The sequence below is a fragment of the Arvicanthis niloticus genome, chromosome 2, assembly GCF_011762505.2.
Source record: "Arvicanthis niloticus isolate mArvNil1 chromosome 2, mArvNil1.pat.X, whole genome shotgun sequence".
Taxonomy (NCBI): Eukaryota; Metazoa; Chordata; class Mammalia; order Rodentia; family Muridae; genus Arvicanthis; species Arvicanthis niloticus.
The window spans coordinates 132752259-132769758 of record NC_047659.1 but is presented as its reverse complement, the minus strand read 5'-3'; the positions used below and the strand labels follow the sequence as shown (position 1 = coordinate 132769758).

The 17500-nt window shown below is 49.3% G+C and overlaps 1 protein-coding gene across 3 annotated transcripts in view; it reads right to left on the bottom strand.

Moving 5' to 3' along the window:
• Positions 1-456: 456 nt before the first annotated feature.
• The window catches only part of Hnf4a (hepatocyte nuclear factor 4 alpha), a 62506-nt gene continuing 45462 nt past the window's right edge, over positions 457-17500 (bottom strand). For 2 of the 3 annotated variants that reach the window (XM_076930191.1, XM_076930190.1), the window contains exons 4-10: positions 14832-14938; positions 14018-14173; positions 10494-10581; positions 8975-9130; positions 7166-7402; positions 4335-4487; positions 457-3447 (exon numbers count right to left, since the gene is read on the bottom strand). In XM_076930191.1, the coding sequence (XP_076786306.1) occupies positions 3305-3447; positions 4335-4487; positions 7166-7402; positions 8975-9130; positions 10494-10581; positions 14018-14173; positions 14832-14938 (1040 nt within the window). In that variant the 3' untranslated portion in view covers positions 457-3304. The remainder of the gene's footprint in view (positions 3448-4334; positions 4488-7165; positions 7403-8974; positions 9131-10493; positions 10582-14017; positions 14174-14831; positions 14939-17500) is intronic. The other variant, XM_034496647.2, reaches the window with a different exon arrangement.

Here is a 17500-nt window from a genome sequence, read left to right as displayed (position 1 = left end):
CACACACACACACTACACACATACACACACACACACACACACTACACACATACACACACACACACACACACGAGGGGGGTGGGGTGGAGGATTGGATTTCTACTTCTGACTTTCACAGAAAATCACTTTTCTGAGCCTCAGTTTCCCCATCTATATGATGGGAGATTATCCATAAAGTTTAAACTCTTGATAAGAAAGTTATTAAAGGGGCTGGAGAGATGGCTCAGTGGTTAGGAGCACTGACTGCTCTTCCAGAGATCCTGAGTTCAATTCCCAGCAACTACATGGTGGCTCACAACCATCTGTAATGTCCTCTTCTGGTGTGTCTGAAGATAGCCTATACATATACATAAAATAAATAAATCTTAAAAAAAAGAAAGTTATTAAAAAGGAAGGATTCTTGTCCACCATGAATGCTCAAGAATACTACATGAAAAAAGACACCAGTAAAAGGACTTAGAAAACATATGTACCATTTATTTTGTTGATAAATTTTTGCTAAAACACAGGTGTAAGAATGGGTTTGAGTTTTTTTTTTTTTTTAACCCCTTGGGCAGTGATGATGGGACTTAGGGGTCAGTGTAGGACCCTGTGATTTTTTGCACAACCACAGGAAGGTGCAGATTAATCTGACGGGACTCAGCCTACTTCTGAATATTTGATGTGAAGTTCATGATTTGAATTTACCAGGGTAGGTCACAGAGAGTTCTAGCAAAGGCACATGGCATGGTTATCACAAGAAACCGAGGATGTCCGGTTCTAATCCTTTCCTGTCTACTCTCAGGGAAGCCTCCTGAACCCTGAAAGTTTCTGGAAACTCCTTGAAGAAAAGAGGCTGCCCTTGGGGAAAAACTGTGGCGCCCACCCCTGTCCACTACCAGCTGGTTCTTAGTCCTGTCATATCATGTACTAGAAACAAAGTTCAGAAGAAAAAAACCCTGCAACATAGTATCCTTGGCTTATAATCAGAAGAGTAAACTTTCCTTTATTTCATGTTTCCTGTATTGTAATAAAGTTATTAATGTGGAAATGGGTTTCTCCATCAGAAAGGACTGATTGGGACAGAGGCTGACCCCTGCCCAACAAGACTGCTACCACTGAAGGCCAACATTACCTATTCGTTTCATAACCACACTGGGGATGGAGGGACAAAGAGTGGGAAAGACAAGGAGTCCAGTTGTCCTGCCTTCATGCAGGGCAGTCTGAGCAATCTGGCTGGGGTGTCTGGGGGCACTGGAGTGAGAGTGGCCAAGGAAGGCTTGAGAGCTTTGAGCATGGAAAAGCTGCTCCTGACACCCAGGACTTGGCTTGAGGGGTTAACTCAAGCTGTCCTGACAGTCCTGGCCTGTGGGTGTTCTTTGTCTTTAAGCAGCTGGCCCCATTACTCCTCCGAACCTCTTTTTCAGAGGACCTGTCATTCAGGCTGGAATTTCTGGACTCTGGGGTGCTAGCCCCACCCACTCAGAAGGATCAGCCTTGATGGACACTGGGTTGCTAACCACACCCACTCAGAAGGATGGACCATAACTCTCCAGTCTCACAGCTCCTTCCTTCCACTTAGCACACCAACAGGCCCAGGGGACACTCCTCTTGTTCCTATTGGTCAGTGGCACTTTGTAGGCCCCCACCCCCCCCCAAAAAAAACGCCATCAAGAGTCATCCAGGGGCGGAGCGCTGACTGCTGGAGATGAGCAGCTCCAGAATGTACCTTGAATGTAGCTCCTCAGGCAGGGCTGAAACCCAGGCTTTCTTGTCCTTCTCCCGCCCCTCACCCAAACTCTCCCAGCCCTGACTGCCAGACTAGACTGGTCCCTCTTCCAGGAACCACGCCTTGCTCCTCCTCACCCATACTTGGGTAGATCAGCAGAAAAAGAAAGAAAGAAAGAAAAAAAAAAAAGGACAGGAGTCATGGGCGAACTTTTCTATTACCAGTAAATGGGATTCCTGACTTCCAGTGGCTAAAGAACAGTCTTTAGCCGGCCATTTCTGGAGAGAGCAAGCCTCTGGGTTTGATTTGACACTGGTAAAGGACGAGGAACTCTCTGGATTCCATGCCAGGGGGAACAAGTGCTACCTGTGAGGCAGTTAAGATCCACTACTTATATCTTCCATGACAATGTCTGGGTTACAGAGGTGGTTCTATGAGGTGGTGGATTTCTAATGTCTTATGACATCTGAAAGTAAGGAGGAGCTTGACAGGCCCTGGGGGAACTCTGATCCATCCCTTTATTGCATTCCCAGGCTCTAGTATGGCCTCCTTGCATCCTACCTCTTCAGAATGCTGTATTCATCTTCTAACAGCCCCACACTGCAGCTACCCCTGTCCTCAGTTTGTCATTCAGTGGTCCCCAGCATGTGCCCTGTCACAACTCCATGGGCACTAACTTCTTCATTGCCTCCCTCCCATACTATTTTACCTCCCTTTGGGTGTTTGTCGGGGCTGTCCTCCAATAAACTGGTCTGTGTTACCTGCTCTGCTATCTTGAAGCCTACCTTCGCTGTCTAGGGACAGATGCAAAGCTTGCCTCTTTCTAGATGTTTTCCCAATGATGGCCACCCACTCTGCACATTCTGTTGTGATTGCCACCCTTGGGCGGTTCTCCAAAGGGCCCACCGCTCCAAAGTTATAGCCCAGTGCCAGAGGCAAGAATCGTAGTGATGTTGGCAGAGGAGGGATGGCGACCTCTACCCTCTACCTCACCCAGGTCAGTGCTTAGAGTAGGTTCTCAGAATGAATGGGGAAATGGTTGCCATGGCTTCCTCAGCCTCCAGAGAGATGGCTTTGGAGAAGTCAGATGGTGGAGGAAGGTAACGGTAGAAGAGGTTGGCACACCAGGAGCGAAATACTATAATGCAAGCTGACCCAGCCTCAGAACATTTGTTTCCAGGCCCCCTGGCCAGCGCCAGGAAGGAAGAGGCCCCAGCTGGGAGATAAGGGAGTTGATTTAAAACAAGGTCTTGCAACATCTGCAGGCAGTCGTCCTTCAGGGGTGAAGAAGTTGAGGGAAGAAGGTATGGAGGAAGATAAAGATGGCGGCTTCAACTTGAGAGGAGTCCAGGCAGTGGGAGACATTCCCGGCCGGGGTCTCCTCAAGGCAAAGCCCCGCCCTCCGGATGTAGGGTCAGGGGTGGCAATGCATGCGACCCTTGGCGCACGTTTATTTTGGGGGAGGGGTGGCCTTGCACCCTTTCTGTAGCTGCTCTGGGACTGGTCTCTCTTCTCACATTTTCTTTGCCATACTAAGTTACACCCAGGCACTCTCTGAGGTGTGAGCCAGCAGAGCCCTCGACCCCCAGTGGCTTGCTAGATGGCTTCTTGCTTGGTGATTGTTGGCTGGGGGATGGCGGAGGGAGGCTTGACTATGGTGGTGATGGCTCCGGGCAGGAGCTTGTAGGATTCAGATCCCGAGCCACTTGGTGGTGATGGCTGTGGAGTCTCTGGGGTGGCTGGAAGGAGAAAGACATAAAAGTTACTAAAAAATCCAGCCATTGTGGGAATAACCAAAGAGTCCAGGGAAGGCTCTTCCATCTGCTGAGGTAATTCCATAACACAAGATGATGAAGGTGATTATGGCTCAAACTTCTAGGAATCCCAGACCCTAAGATCTATGTTTCATGAGGCCCTACCGCCCATCTGGCCACTGTTTATCATGGAAACTCAGGCTGCTTTTCCCAGACCAGGGTCCAGGTGTGATTGTTCCCCAAAGCAATAATATATGTGGTAAAAATATCCTGCCTTGGTAGAAAGGGCAGCACCTGAAGCCCAGAGATAACAGGGCCTAACATGGCCTTTCTTCAATATTTGGCAGAAGAGTAATACAAAGACAAAGGCCTCTCATCACAGGTTGGGTGAGTAACTTCCACCCAACAGGCTGCTATCATTTGGTAGACAACTCTCCCACAGCCAAACTCAAGGAAATCCCTTTTACCCCAGGGCCCCCCACTCAGCTCACTGATGATCCTGTTCTTTGAAGATCTAAGTCCTTTTTAGTTGCCAGTTTCATTCCACTGCCTGAAGGATGACCTCATCCATCTGGCCAGTCCTATTTCATTGAACATCTAATAGATGGAGTTCTCAGCCAACAGATATTTTCCCAATGATCCCCTCGCCTGGTGGATTGTCTCATACAGTAGACATTGTCAGTCACCTCAAAGAAGACACAGCCGTGCTGAATAAACAGCTTTGATCATCAACAACCCGACCCCTTCATTTCCCTACTCCGAAACACAGAGAACTATGTTCCTGGTTCCCCTTTCTAGGTGCGATCTTCTCCTGCCATCTTTCTTAGACCCCCCTCCTTTACCCCTTGTAGGGTAGACCCCAGGCTGCCCACCTGCCTGCCCCCTGGGTCGGGGCCACTCACACATCTGTCCATTGCTGAGGTGAGAGGGCATCGTGTTGGCGACTATGACATTGGTGCCCATGTGTTCTTGCATCAGGTGAGGGTGCAGGGGATGGTGGGCGTGGGGTGCATCACTGGCAGACCCTGTAGACAAAGAGGAGGGCATTAGTCAGGATTGGAAGTCTGGGAGAAGGACCACAGCCTTGAAGCACCATTTCCCCCAATGTGGCAGTCAGCCTGCTCCTCAAGATTGACAGTGCCTCTTGGGTGATACTCCTGGGTTAGTTATGCAGAAATAACTAGGCTAGTCTGTAGGCTTCGAGACTCAAACGAAAGCAGGCACTTCTAAGTCTAAGTACAAAGAGTGGTGTCTTTGGTTGTATAGTGAGATGATCATTAATTACTGGGCCCCCCTCATGTGTGGGTATAGGCTTAAAGCACTTTCTACTCTGTACATAATTTTACCCTTCTATTAGTTCTGGAGGATGGACACCGTTATCATCTATTCTACAGATGAGACAGCATTACCCAGGGAGGTTATCTCACCCAAGTGTGTTGAAAAGCAGATCACAACTCCTGATCCTGACAGCCATGACACCTGACCCACAGCAATCACGGGGTCGTTGTGAGGAGGAGGTGAGTTACTGCCTGACAGTGGTTCTCACTGTGGGAGAATTTGACAATTCCTGGAGATATTTTTTATTGTGATTCCTGGAGAAATTCCAAGTAACACCTGGGACATCTCCCCTCAAAAAGGAGCCACACGTTTCCCAAATAACCAAGGCTGCTAAGGCAAGACAGCCTTGGCTTCCACCTTGGGGACAGTGCCACCCCAACACTTCTGAAGCCCCCAGTTCCAGCTTCTCCTGCTGACTGTCACCACCCCAGAAAGAATTCTTCAGACTTATAGAGGGGTTAGAACTGACCCCCCACTTTTCTTTAAGGGGTGCTGTCTTTAGTCTTCCCTTAGCTCAGCCGGGATGCCATAGTCTATGGTTAAGCTCACAGCCAACCTCAGCTCCCTCCACCCAGCTCCCCTTCATGGAGAAAGTTGTAAAGGGTTTGTCTGCCATGTCTCTGATTCATCACTTTCCTGTTCTCCCATCTCTCTGTGATACCCTCCCAATCTAGTTTCCATCCTCCGAGCCCTCTGATACTGTTCTCAACAAAAAGACAGAGAGCCTGCATGCTGCAGCTCCCTTCCCTCACCCCTTTCTCTCCATTTCCTTCCTTTTCTCTTATCTGCCCCTCCCCCCCCTTAACACCATTGTTCACTGTTCACTCTGTCCTCCTGGAAACAGTTTTGTTTTTGTTTTTGTTTTTGATTTTTTTTTTGTTTTTTTTTTTTTATTTTTTATTTATTTATTTATTTATTTTTATGGTTTTCCTGCATTTCTCCCATGCTCCTAGCTGGTCTTTTTTTTTTTTTTTTTTTTTTTCTTCCCTTAAAGCCTTCCTTGGCACATCTTCCTCTGATTCCTAAATGCTAGAAAGCCCATGGCTGCTTTTCTTCTATTGCTGGGCCATCTGATGTATGTACTTATGGTCTTGGTAACCCAACTTGGATTTCCAATGCTCCTGCTGTGTCAGTCCAAACGGAGCTGGATTATCTGACCAGCACCCCAGACTCAGATTTAAGTATTTCCCCATTTTCCTTGTCAGTGTATCATTCCGCCATTGTCGCCACCGCTCAAAGCACAAGCGCAACCTTGACCCTTTACTTTGTCTTCTCTGCCACTGCCTACTTCAGCATCTGCTGCAGCTGCACCCAGACAGCCTCTCTCTCTTTCTCTCTCTCTCTCTCTCTCTCTCTCTCTCTCTCTCTCTCTCTCTCTGCTCTGTTCCCACAGTCCAAGCCATCATAATCTCAGACGATACAATAGAGTAATATTCTTGGTGATTTTCTCTGTCCCTTGCTCCATAAAATTTATTATTGACCCCTAAGTTAGACAGGCCTACTTAAAACTTTAGTTTAATTTTCAGTCTTTTTACAAAAGTTGCAGAGAAAATAAAATACAATTTCCTCCTTTTCCTTCCTTTCTTTCTTCCATCCTTTCCTTCTTTCTTCTTCCCTCTCTCCTTCCCTTCCTTCCTACTTTCCTTCCTTCCTCTCATTCTTTCCTTCCAAAGTCTCTCTATATTTCCCAGTCTGCCTCACAAATTCATGATCCTCCTGCCTCAGCCTCCCTGTTGCTGAGAATCTGCTCAGGTTTGCTCCTAGATAAAAACTCAATGTTTTGGACCCTGGTCTATCAAGTCTTATTTAGGACTTGGTTTCTAGTGACTTTCTACTTGCATCTCCTCCAAGTAACATGCTTCTCACATACATGCCCTTCCCTTACCTCAGAGCCTGGAAAAAAAATGACTTATGCTTAGATTGTTTTTCAAGATTTTAAAATATAGCATTTTTTTGCCCATCAGTCTTAGGCACCACCTCAGGGAGGCATGCATCTCTTGGTCGACTCATCTAAAGGACCCTATGTGACTTGTCTATTTAAAATCTTTTTTATTGTCTACTTGGTAAACAATTGGTAGAAAAAATTGTCTATGATATCATCCCCCACCTTACAACAGAGACTGGACGACTCATTTAAGACCCCCATCATCTGAACAAATAGACCTTCTTTCTTTTCTCCAGTTTTTCTTTTCCCGATGAGAAACTAAGGTCCAACAGACAAGGAAGATTGTCCAAGGCTCCCATTGAGGAAGCAGTGGAATCCAGAGGCCATCAAGCTGAGACACAGGTGAAGCCTGGATCCCAAAGAGACATGGCGCTGCAGAGAGCATGGCATTTCCAAGGGCATCCCCCCAGTGTTACAGACCTCCAAGCAGCATCTCCTGCAGCAGGTTGTCAATCTTGGCCATGCCAAAGAGCTTGATGAACTGGATCTGCTCGATCATCTGCCAGGTGATGCTCTGCAGCGTGGGCAGGAGCAGCAGCAGTTCTCCAAAGCGGCCCCGAGAGTCGTACTGCCGGTCGTTGATGTAGTCCTCTAGGCTCACCTGCACCTGCGACCGCAGCCGCTTGATCTTGCCTGGGTCACTCAGCCCCTTGGCATCTGCAATGGGAGGGGTGGTCAGAGAAGACCAAATGTCTCCTGACTTGTAGGCCCAGATTGGATGACTTATTGACCTTGGAACACGGGGAGCTTTAACCAGAGCTGGGACAAGAATTTATGGTCCTCAGTGGCCAGCTTACTCTAGAACCTAAAGAGTGCCTCCCTAGAACCAGGCAGAGAAAGATACAAAGCCCAGGATAGCATCTTGTAATCTCATTTCTCTTTTAAATATTTTTTCATGCTGTGCCAGGAATCAAACACAGTGTCTTGCACGCACTAGACGAGAGCTCAACTATTGAGAGTCCAGCTTCTTCTTGTCTTGGGCAGAGGGAGTAAGAAAGACTTGTGCAGCTCATATAACCAGTTTCTGGAAAATCCACGATGTGAACTTGGGGCTCCCAGCACACAGGTAAGGTCCCACCATCTAGACCCTGCACTTGTCACATCAAGAGATTCCCTCTCCCTTGCCTGCTGCCACCTGTCACTTGGGGACTCAGCTGAGGCTTCAGCTCCTTTCCTCCAGCAGAAAGACACCCCACTCACACTTTGAACCTTTTTTTCCATAGTTAATCATCTATTATGGAGTGCCCGTTCTGTACCAGTCTCAACTAGGTCCCCTGCCCTTAGCCAAGCTGCCGACTGCCTTAGTGCCAGTGATGTCACACCTGTTGCTGAGCAATGGCCACCTGCTCAGCCCCAAGCATTCCACTGCAGGACTAGAACTAAACCCCTATTCTCTGCAAGTGGAAAGCAAGACCATGTATTAGAAAGACACATATCAATTAACAGCCTGAAGTGCAAATCCGTGCCCTGTTAGTTCCTACTTGGGTGGCCTTGCTTGAATTAGTCTCTTTGCACTTTCATCTTCTCCTTGTTTGAAAATGGGGCGACGACGATGACGCCTATCTCACAGGTAACATTGTTAAGGTAATCTGCACAAAGCGTTTAAAACTAGGAGCCCTCAATAAGTGGCTGCTTTGATTGCTAGAGGCTGATCTCGGTGAAATCAGGGGCCAGCACCAAGGACAGCGCCCCGTGCCCAACAGGCCCACACTGCAGCAGGTAAAATGGGCACTTAGCCAGCCTCAGATACTGAGAAATAAAAGCAGGTGCTGCATGGAGATTTGACTACAGACATACTGTGCAAACTCAGGGATGAGAGTCAGCACAGTCAACAGGGAGAGGACAGAGAGAGCCATAGTGGAGGGGATCCAGCTTCAAGTGAAGAGCAGAAGATGCCGACCATAGCTGACTGGATGAGAATACCACTAAGAGCTTCAGTGATGATCAACAGAGATGGAAAAGCCACAATGATGGCGCCCTGGGAGGATGGGAGAAAGAATGCTCGGGATGATGGACAAGAAGGAAGATGGGAAAAGTAAAAGCCAGGCCTTTGTGGTTGGTGTCCTGTCAAGTCCTTCCTCCCTGGGAACCCTGGTCTGCCTCATCTACTCAATGGGGCTGATGAAAAGTAATTCTGGTTGTCATGACAACATGAGAGGTTGTGAGTCCAACAGGAGTGAGAAATGAGTCTGAGGGTGTGAAGGACCGGTTAGGAGGTGTAGACAATACCTGGGTCAAAGAAGATGATGGCTTTGAGGCAGGCATATTCGTTGTCGTCTATCTGCAGCTCTTGGAAGGGCAGGACCAGCTCATCAAGGATGCGGATGGACACACGGCTCATCTCCGCTAGCTCCGGACAGTGCCGAGGGACGATGTAGTCATTGCCTGAATGGGTAGAGGGGAGAGGATGGAATTATCACCTTGGTTGACCCCTACCCTCCTGGTTATAGTTTGCAATTAAGAGAATGCCTGGTACTCATGAGGGGGAGTTACTAGGTCAGTGTGCCCATTTTACAGATGAGAAATCTGAGGCAAGTGTGAGGAAGGTGATTGCCTGGAGTCCTGGGGTAAGGACTTGGCTTTTTCACAGGCCTTTCATGTCTCCCAAACTCCTTTTACCTGCACGACTCAAGATGAAGAAAACAAAGCCAAGGCCTGCTTAGGAGGCACTAAGGCATCAAGGTCAAGGGCCACATTCTGGAATGGGGTCACTTCATCTGAATGGCTCTGTCACTTAGCTGGGCATGTTTAGCTGACATATCTGACTTGTTTCCTTCAGTTTCCTATAAAAATAGGAGTAGCTAAGGAATATCTGGGGGTGGCGTATTGAAAGAGGTGTATTGAAACATTTGTCTGGCCATTTGCATAGTCCTTGGCATCTAGGGGATGTTACACAGGAGTTCCAAATTATGAGTATGTCCTGAAGGCTCAGGTGACGTGGGCTGGGAGGAGGGGCTAAATCATTCCTGGCCACCTTTCCTTTCGACTCCTGAAAGAACCTTGAAATGTAATGGAGATTCTGGGGACAACAGATTGCTCTCTAACTTGAAGGCCTGGAGAACCCCTCCCTTGCACCTGTAATTCCTACATCTGAATTGGGGAACCATCTGAGAGCTGGATTCTAGACTCTTGTACTTTGGTCAAGTCTACAGACAGGGCTGGGTTACACTCATTTTAATTTTGCTGGAGTGGCGTGGTCGGCCACGTGCTCTGCTACTGAGCTACACCTCCAGGCTCCCCTTAAATGTTTTCTTAAGTTGCATTTTATTTATTTATTTTTGGGGAGTAGTCTGGGTGCCACAATGTACTCTCAGGGGTCAGTGCACAGTCTCAGGCATTGGTTCTCTCTTCTCACCACGTGTGTCTTTAAGCTTGAATTCAGGTGTAAGTCTTAGCAAGAGATCCTTACCACCTGAGCCATCTCGCCAGCCCAGGGTATTACCAGTGTGCTCTCAACTGATAGTTACTAGAGTTTTTAAACCATTCGTTATTTTAGTTGAAGATAATAAGGTTATATTATGTTTCTTAGGCACGAGTTCCCTATTCAGTATACTCAGCCATGCCTTGACGCTGTAAATCTCCTGTCTCAGCTTCCTTAGTAGCGGGGATTACAAACTTACATGAGTGTATCCAGTTTGGGATAGTTTTGATCTGCCTTGTGTGTTACTATGGAGATACCCTTCCCTCATGGGTGCCCCAAGCCAGCCTCCATTTCTCAAGCTCTGGCTGGGATGGGCAGCCTCCTCACCTAGGAGAAGCACATCCTTGAACACCATGGACCTCTTGGTGGCTCCAAGCAGCAGATGCTCACCAGCGTGGGCTCTGAGCAGCGCCACCTATAAGACAGAAGGTGTGAAGTCTAGCATCTGCGCCCCAGGTAGGCTGCCCAGAGTCAAGTCAGCTCAGTGTTCCCTCTGCCTTACTTATCTGAACTCCGAAGAGCACTTCATAAAGCCTCTGCCTTCCTCTCATGACTCATGAAACGAGCAGTATAGAATGGATTCTACAGAGCCCAGGAAGGGCTCTCCAAAGTAGGTGACCTCCTATTTGCTCTGCTCTTGAACCAGTATGTCTCTTTGGGCAAGGAGCTGCGTCCTGGCTTCATCGGGGTGTGTAGCCATTCCTAGTGTGCACGCCTCAGACCAGAGTCCCCAAAGACCCAGATAAAGTCAACTTGCCCCAGATATTTTAAAGCTGTGGGTTCCAAGTTCCTACCAGTGTATCAGCTTCAGAGAACTGTGAAGGATGCTCTAGGGAAACTCATAGTCTTGGGCTCAACCCTCAGTGGCTCTGACTCCGTATGTATTAGGTAGTCCTGGGATACAAAGGCAACAAGCTTCTCAGTTGGTCCCATAGCTCCACTGAGTTTGGGAAGTCGCCAGTGCTAAAGATACCCACAGAGCCTGTCAGATTCTGCAATTCTCAAAGAATTTACACGAGCTTCCATGTGGATGTCAGTTCTTAGAATGTGCTCATGCCAAGTACAGGATTGGCAGGTGATCCATTGCCAGCCTCCATCTTTGCGTGGCAATGTGTAGAGGCTAAAGTTCAAGGTCAAGTCCAGCTGTCTTGTGGGACATCGCCTGTGCATTAGAGCCATTGGCCTTAGTCCTTGTGTGATAATCAGAGGATATCAACAGGGTGGTGCCCCCGTGGATCTGTGCACTCTGTAGGAGGTCACAGGTAGCAAGGCATGCTGGGAGGGTCAGGTGCTTCTGTGTGCTTTTTAAAAATAATGTGTGTATGCGTGTGTGCATGCGTGCATGCGTGTGTGTGTGTGTGTGTGTGTGTGTGTGTGTGTGTGTAGGTCAGAGAACAGCGATTCTCTCCTTCTACCCTGTGAGTTCTGGGAATCAGCCTTGGCAGCAAGCACCTTTCCCAGTTGAACACTCTCATTATCCTTCCTAGACACTCGATTAGACAGTGTGGGGACACAACAGTCTCTGAGCTCATAGAACTGCCAGGTTTCGAGAGTGAGGAGAAGGGAATGATAAACTAGGAATTGGGGGGGGGCTGCAATGGGAAGAAGTGGGGAAAGAGGGAGAAAAAGAGAGGGAGGGGTACACAGGGCAGTGAGATAGAGAGGCTGCATTGACGGGAACTCAGTGTGAGCCTCTGTAAAGCTGTGACTTGCTGTGCAGCTCAGAGGATCCTCAGAACACAGGAACACACAGACCTTTATTGAAACATGCGAAGTAAAGAATGGGGAAGGGAAAGGATGGCTGGAGCAGTGACGGACGACTGAGGCAGCACCCTGGCTTCCTCAGCAGATCCACTTCCTCCTGAGCCCACTCGTTACGACCCTTTCCACTCCACCATGGCTGGAACTCACGAGAGAAACCCAAGACAAGAGGGGATGGGAAAGCTTGGAGGTGAGGCTGTTTTCTGTGAATAGGAAGAGATACAGAAGACGCTAACCACTGAGCACACGCTGCCCAGTAGGCTCTGTGTGCTCCCGGCCATCAGCTCTGTTGCTCTTAGCCTGCAGAACAGAGGACCAAGTCAAGTCTCAGCCTGGTAGTCAATGTGCTCTGGGCTTTAGGCCAATCACTTTGTCTCTCTGGGCCTTGTCTAGTTCAGAGCTAGCCTTCTAAAGCCAGAAGATGGCTAGCTACCTAGCATAACAAGAAGATGGTCTCTAGAGCAATGGAATTGTAGATCCTTTGGAAGGTCATGTCCCCAAATCTCCCAGGTGACCTCATCCATGCTAGGCAAGATGGGCTCCTTATGTACCATGAATAGGTTCCCAGGTCCAATCCTCAGACATGGCAGCTTTGGGGTATGGGCAGGCAAGGGGGCGTTAATGATTGGCCCATGTTACTGGCCACCCATCACTGCCCTCAGAGAATTCTCTGAGCCCCAGCCAGGGAGGTTTGGGTGGGAAAGAGGTTAACAATTGCTCAGCTTGGGGGTATCTTGTTGTCCTGCTAAGTTCCTGGGAAGGAACAGGGGGGATTAAACATTAATTCAGGATCTCCAGCAGAGGGACAGGGGCTGAAGCATGAGGAGGAGTGGGTGAAGGCAGGGGCAGCTTGGACACGATCCCTGACTGTCAGCTCTCCAAAGGAGAGATGCATCCAGGGTCCAGACTCAGAGAGGCAAGGAACAACCAAGGCAGTGTTGAACTAGAGGGCCCATGGCTTTCTTATAGGTGTTTGTAGAGGCTAAAGGCCTGGCTTCCGCACGGAGGAGCAACCATGGGGCTGAGAGACTTCTCTGAAGCTTTAAGAAACTGTATGTAGCCAGGCGTGGTGGCACACACCTTAGATCTCAGCGCTCAGGAGGCAGAGGCAGGCAGATCTCTGTGAGTTTATGGACAGCCTGGTCTACAGAGTGAGTTCCAGGACAGCCTAGGCTACATAGTGAGACCTCAACAACAATCCCCCCCACCCATTACCAAAATAAGAAACGAGACAAGGCAACATCAGACTCATGTGCAAAGAGTGGGTGTTTTCAATGTCGGGAAGGCAACCCCTCTCCTTTCCCGAAGCAGTGAAGTTGTCTGGAGGCCAGTCTGGAGTGTGTTTGTGTGTGTGTGTGTGTGTGTGTGTGTGTGTGTGTGTGTGTCTGGAGCCATTATATGAGATATTTCAGAAACTTATCCATCCAAAGACTCCTACATACCCCCACCCTTCCCCTCCATGAACCTGTTTCAATAGTCCAGAGAAGGTGCCTTGAAATATAAAATGCTGACTTAAACCATCTTGGGGGAAAGCACGAGACAGCACTGGGGAGGAGAGCGGAGGTCCATCTGAAATGCTGTTGATTCATCCGGACTTTCCAAACAAAAACAGCACTCAGAAGAGATAAACTCCCACTTCACAGATAAGAACACTGGGCCTTGGAGAGAAGTAATTTGCCCCAAGTCACACAGGGAACTGGTCTCAAAACCAGATCTTAAGCCAAATCTCCTGAGCCCTGGCCTCAGGTCCCTGTCAACACCTCCAGGAGAGCAGAATGATGTGGAGTCTGGACTTTGGAGCTTCCCTGGCTGGTCCTAATTCCTGTTATGTTGGTTGCTGGCTGTGTGACCTTGAGTAATTTACTTAACCTCTCTGTGCCCCAATTTCCTCACCTGGAAGATGGGAAACATTGCTACTTCGTAGTCCTTAGGGGGATTGAGTTAATATTTGTAGAGTGACTTATGCATTTCTGGGCACACTGTGTGTTTCATTGAATAAAATCAAACCTGCTCAAGGCTATGTCTTTTGGGGCTCAGTTGGACCCTGATGGCCCAGTGTCCACCATTGCTCTCAGCATGTGTGCTTTTACCTGGTCATCCAGAAGAAGTTCGCAGAAGGCCGGGATGTACTTGGCCCACTCCACCAGAACCAACAGCTGCTCTTTCATAGACTCACACACGTCTGTGATGTTGGCGATCTTCTTTGCCCGGATGTCGCCATTGATCCCAGAGATGGGAGAGGTGATCTGTGGGAGACAAGGAAATGCTGGGGGTGGCAGGTTTTCCCTGCATTTCCTGTCCCTTACAGAGACCCCATACCCCAGGAGGTCTGCCTAGTGTCAGGTAGACTGTGTACTAACAGGTGAGTAGGAAGCTTTAAGTAAAGGGACGGGAAGGATTCATAAGCAGAGTGCACTCCGTTTGGAGTACCACTGGCTGCCCGCCCTGCTCCATCTCTTCCAGCTCCCGAGTCCCAGGATTCCCTTGGCTGTAGGAGAGGACCAGGGCAGCACCCTCATCTCATCTATGAGGTCACCACGGCCCAGAGAGGCATTGTGACTTGCCTGAGGTCACACAGCCAGGGGTTGGCTGAGGCCATTTGTCACTTAGTTGCAATGGTTACTTCTATTTGGTAGGTAGGACTGTTCTTGAGCCCTCCAGGAGAGCAGTTTGTATGGCCTATGAACACGGGCATTGGCACGAACTAGACAGTGCCCCAAGACACCAGACCTAGGTTTGGGTTTGATCTGCCACAAACCAGTGTGTGGCATTGGGTTTGGTTTTCCTTCTGTGGTGCTTGGGGCCCTGTCCATGTGGGCCTCCAGGGTCTGGTTGGAGGCGACAGAAGTAAGAGAAAGTTTCCCCTGGAAGGGAGCCCAGGTAGTTAAGAGAATTCCTCGGTACCTGCTGGGACAGGACCTCCGCCTGCAGGAGCGCGTTAATGGAGGGCAGGCTGCTGTCCTCATAGCTTGACCTCCGTGTGCTGATCCGGTCCCGCTCGTTTTGGACAGCTATGAGGAGGAGGTAGAGAGACGTAAGGAGGAACACTGAGCAAAGGGAGGATGTTCCATGACTGTTAAGGAGTTGGGAGATGTGAGAGGAGAGGGTTCAACATGGCCTGGGGCCACCAGAGTGCTGCAGGTGGGTGTTTGTGTGTGTGTGTATCTGTGTGTGTGTGTATGTCTGTGTGTGTGTCTCTCTGTGTGTGCACGCGTGTGCATGTGTGCGTACATACATGTGTTTCAATATACATATACCATAGTGCTTGGTGGCCGGTGCTCCACAGAGTCACATTGCCTGTCACATGTAGGCTCTTCTAACTCAGTTTGCAAAGACAGCACACACGAAAACTTCCCCTGGCCTCATATACGACGAGAAGGCTGAAGAAATGACCAGCCATAGCTTGGGACAAGTTACTGACAGCTCAGTGGACAGACCACAGCCTGAGTAGCATGAGAGAATCTGCTGCCATGCCAACCCACAATCCCTGCTTGCAAGCCCGTTGGTCTCTTCCCTTCCAAATAAGCAGGCCTCATCCCCTGACACGGAATGACCCTGAAGCACCAAGCAGAAGTCTTAGGTTGGACTTGGAGGCCTGGCTGCTTCAGTGAACTGACTGCTGGGAAGAATGCTACTCTCTAGCCTGGGAAAATGAGAGGAAGCAATCTCTTTCCTGCCTCACCAGGAACTCTCCAGAATTCAGGAACCTACTGCCTTGTTTCACAGGCCTCTGGCCCACCATCCACCCTTAGCAGGGTCAGTATGGGCCTAAGGTCTTCTCGTTGTCCCACTGTCCCCTGGAGTCTAAGAACCTCACTAGGGAGGAAGAAGGAGAGAGGATGGGGCCTCTGTTTCCCCGTCTATCCGAGGCTTCTTCCCGTCAGCCTGCTCCTGCCTTGTCTTCTATCTTAGGGGCTGGTGGGCAGTGTCTTCCCAGTACACAGACACAGACTGCCACTGGTTCACAAGGACTGCTGTGGTAATCATCATGCAGAAGACCCTGCTCTACTCTCCCTTGGTTTGGACCAGGCCCTTCTAAAGATCCTGAGATCCAAGGCTCCTGGATTTACCCTTTGGGGGTGAGCTGCTCTCAGAATCCCCCTAAAGACAGCCAGGTCACACATCATGTTCTGCTCAGAATGGCTATCTCTTCATTCATCACAGTCCTTAGGACTCTACCCTGTCCTCACCTCCCAGTCACTAGCTCTGCCCTCACTCTCCCACCCCCCCATCACTAGCCCCACCCCCCTCTCCCTGTCACTACTTCCCTGTCACTCATTTGTCCCCACACCTGCCTCTCCCTATATCTGGATATCCACACAGGCCTCGCATGTGCTCAGGGTCAACCATTCCTGATGCCTGGAATCCCTTCCCCTCACCTTCAGGGGTTGGAGAAATGGCTCAGTGGTTAAGAGCATGTTCTGGTTTTGTGGAAGACCTGAGTTCGGTTTCCAGAATTCGTATCAAGTCGCTCACAACTGCTCTGCTGGTGCCTATACGGTATGTGTGTGTGTGTGTGTACAATTAAATACAAAGCAAATCTTTTTAAAAACTGTCACCTCAGGTGCTTTTGCAACCACCTCTGACATGGTATTGCACCCCAGGTTCTGCCCTCTTTTTCCTATTTTAAACTTCCCCAAGGTATCAGTTATAGCATTACTTGGTGAGTTCTTTGTTACCTAGCTCCTAAGCTCCAAAAAGTCAGACCTTTCTCCCTCTTATTGACTGTCAGTCTGACTCCTACAGTACCCCCGACACACAGTAGGTGTGCAGTAAATACTTGTAGAGTGACAGATGTCGCTAGATGAGAAAGCACATGACTACGAGGCCCATTCCCATCCCACCCTCCCCAGCTTCCTCTTGATTTCAGAATGTTGAACTCTAGAGCTGGACATGCTGGTTCGTGTGTGTAATCCCAGTGTTTGCGAGGCTGAGGCAATGACAGCTTGGATTACACACGCTGGAGCCTGGAAGGACAGCTCGGCTGATGAGAAGACTGTACCACTCTTACACTCTTATTAGAGCATGTGAGCTTGGTTCCCAGCATCCACATCACAGCTCAGAAGCACCTATAACTCCAGCTCCAGGAGGATCTAATGCCCTCTTCTGCCTTCTGAGTGTGCCTGCACACACACACACACACACACACACACACACACACACACACACACCAATAATGATAATTAGACAGAAAAAGTCAGTCAGGGTAGGACAGAGACCCTGAGGTGTAGAAGTCCCTCCACTGCACTGGGTTGTACCAGTCTACCACACCCTCCCTGGCAGCCCAGCCTACCCTGTCGCCTGCCCCCACTGGGCTCCACAGGGAGGCGGGCGGAATGAAAGACCGCTGTCAGCAGCTGTGGATAGAGATTCTCAAGGTTAGCTGGCCCTTATCAGCACCCTCTAGCTAAGTCACGGAATGATGTTTTCCTAATGTTTGCGCAGTATTAGCAGGGTCGGGGACCTAATGTAACTTCCATTGAATATTAACCGACAAGACAGAGGCGGAGAGGACATGAGCCTGTCTTCCTAGAGAGCCCCGAGTGGGCACTAGAGACTCAGCTGGGCCTGAA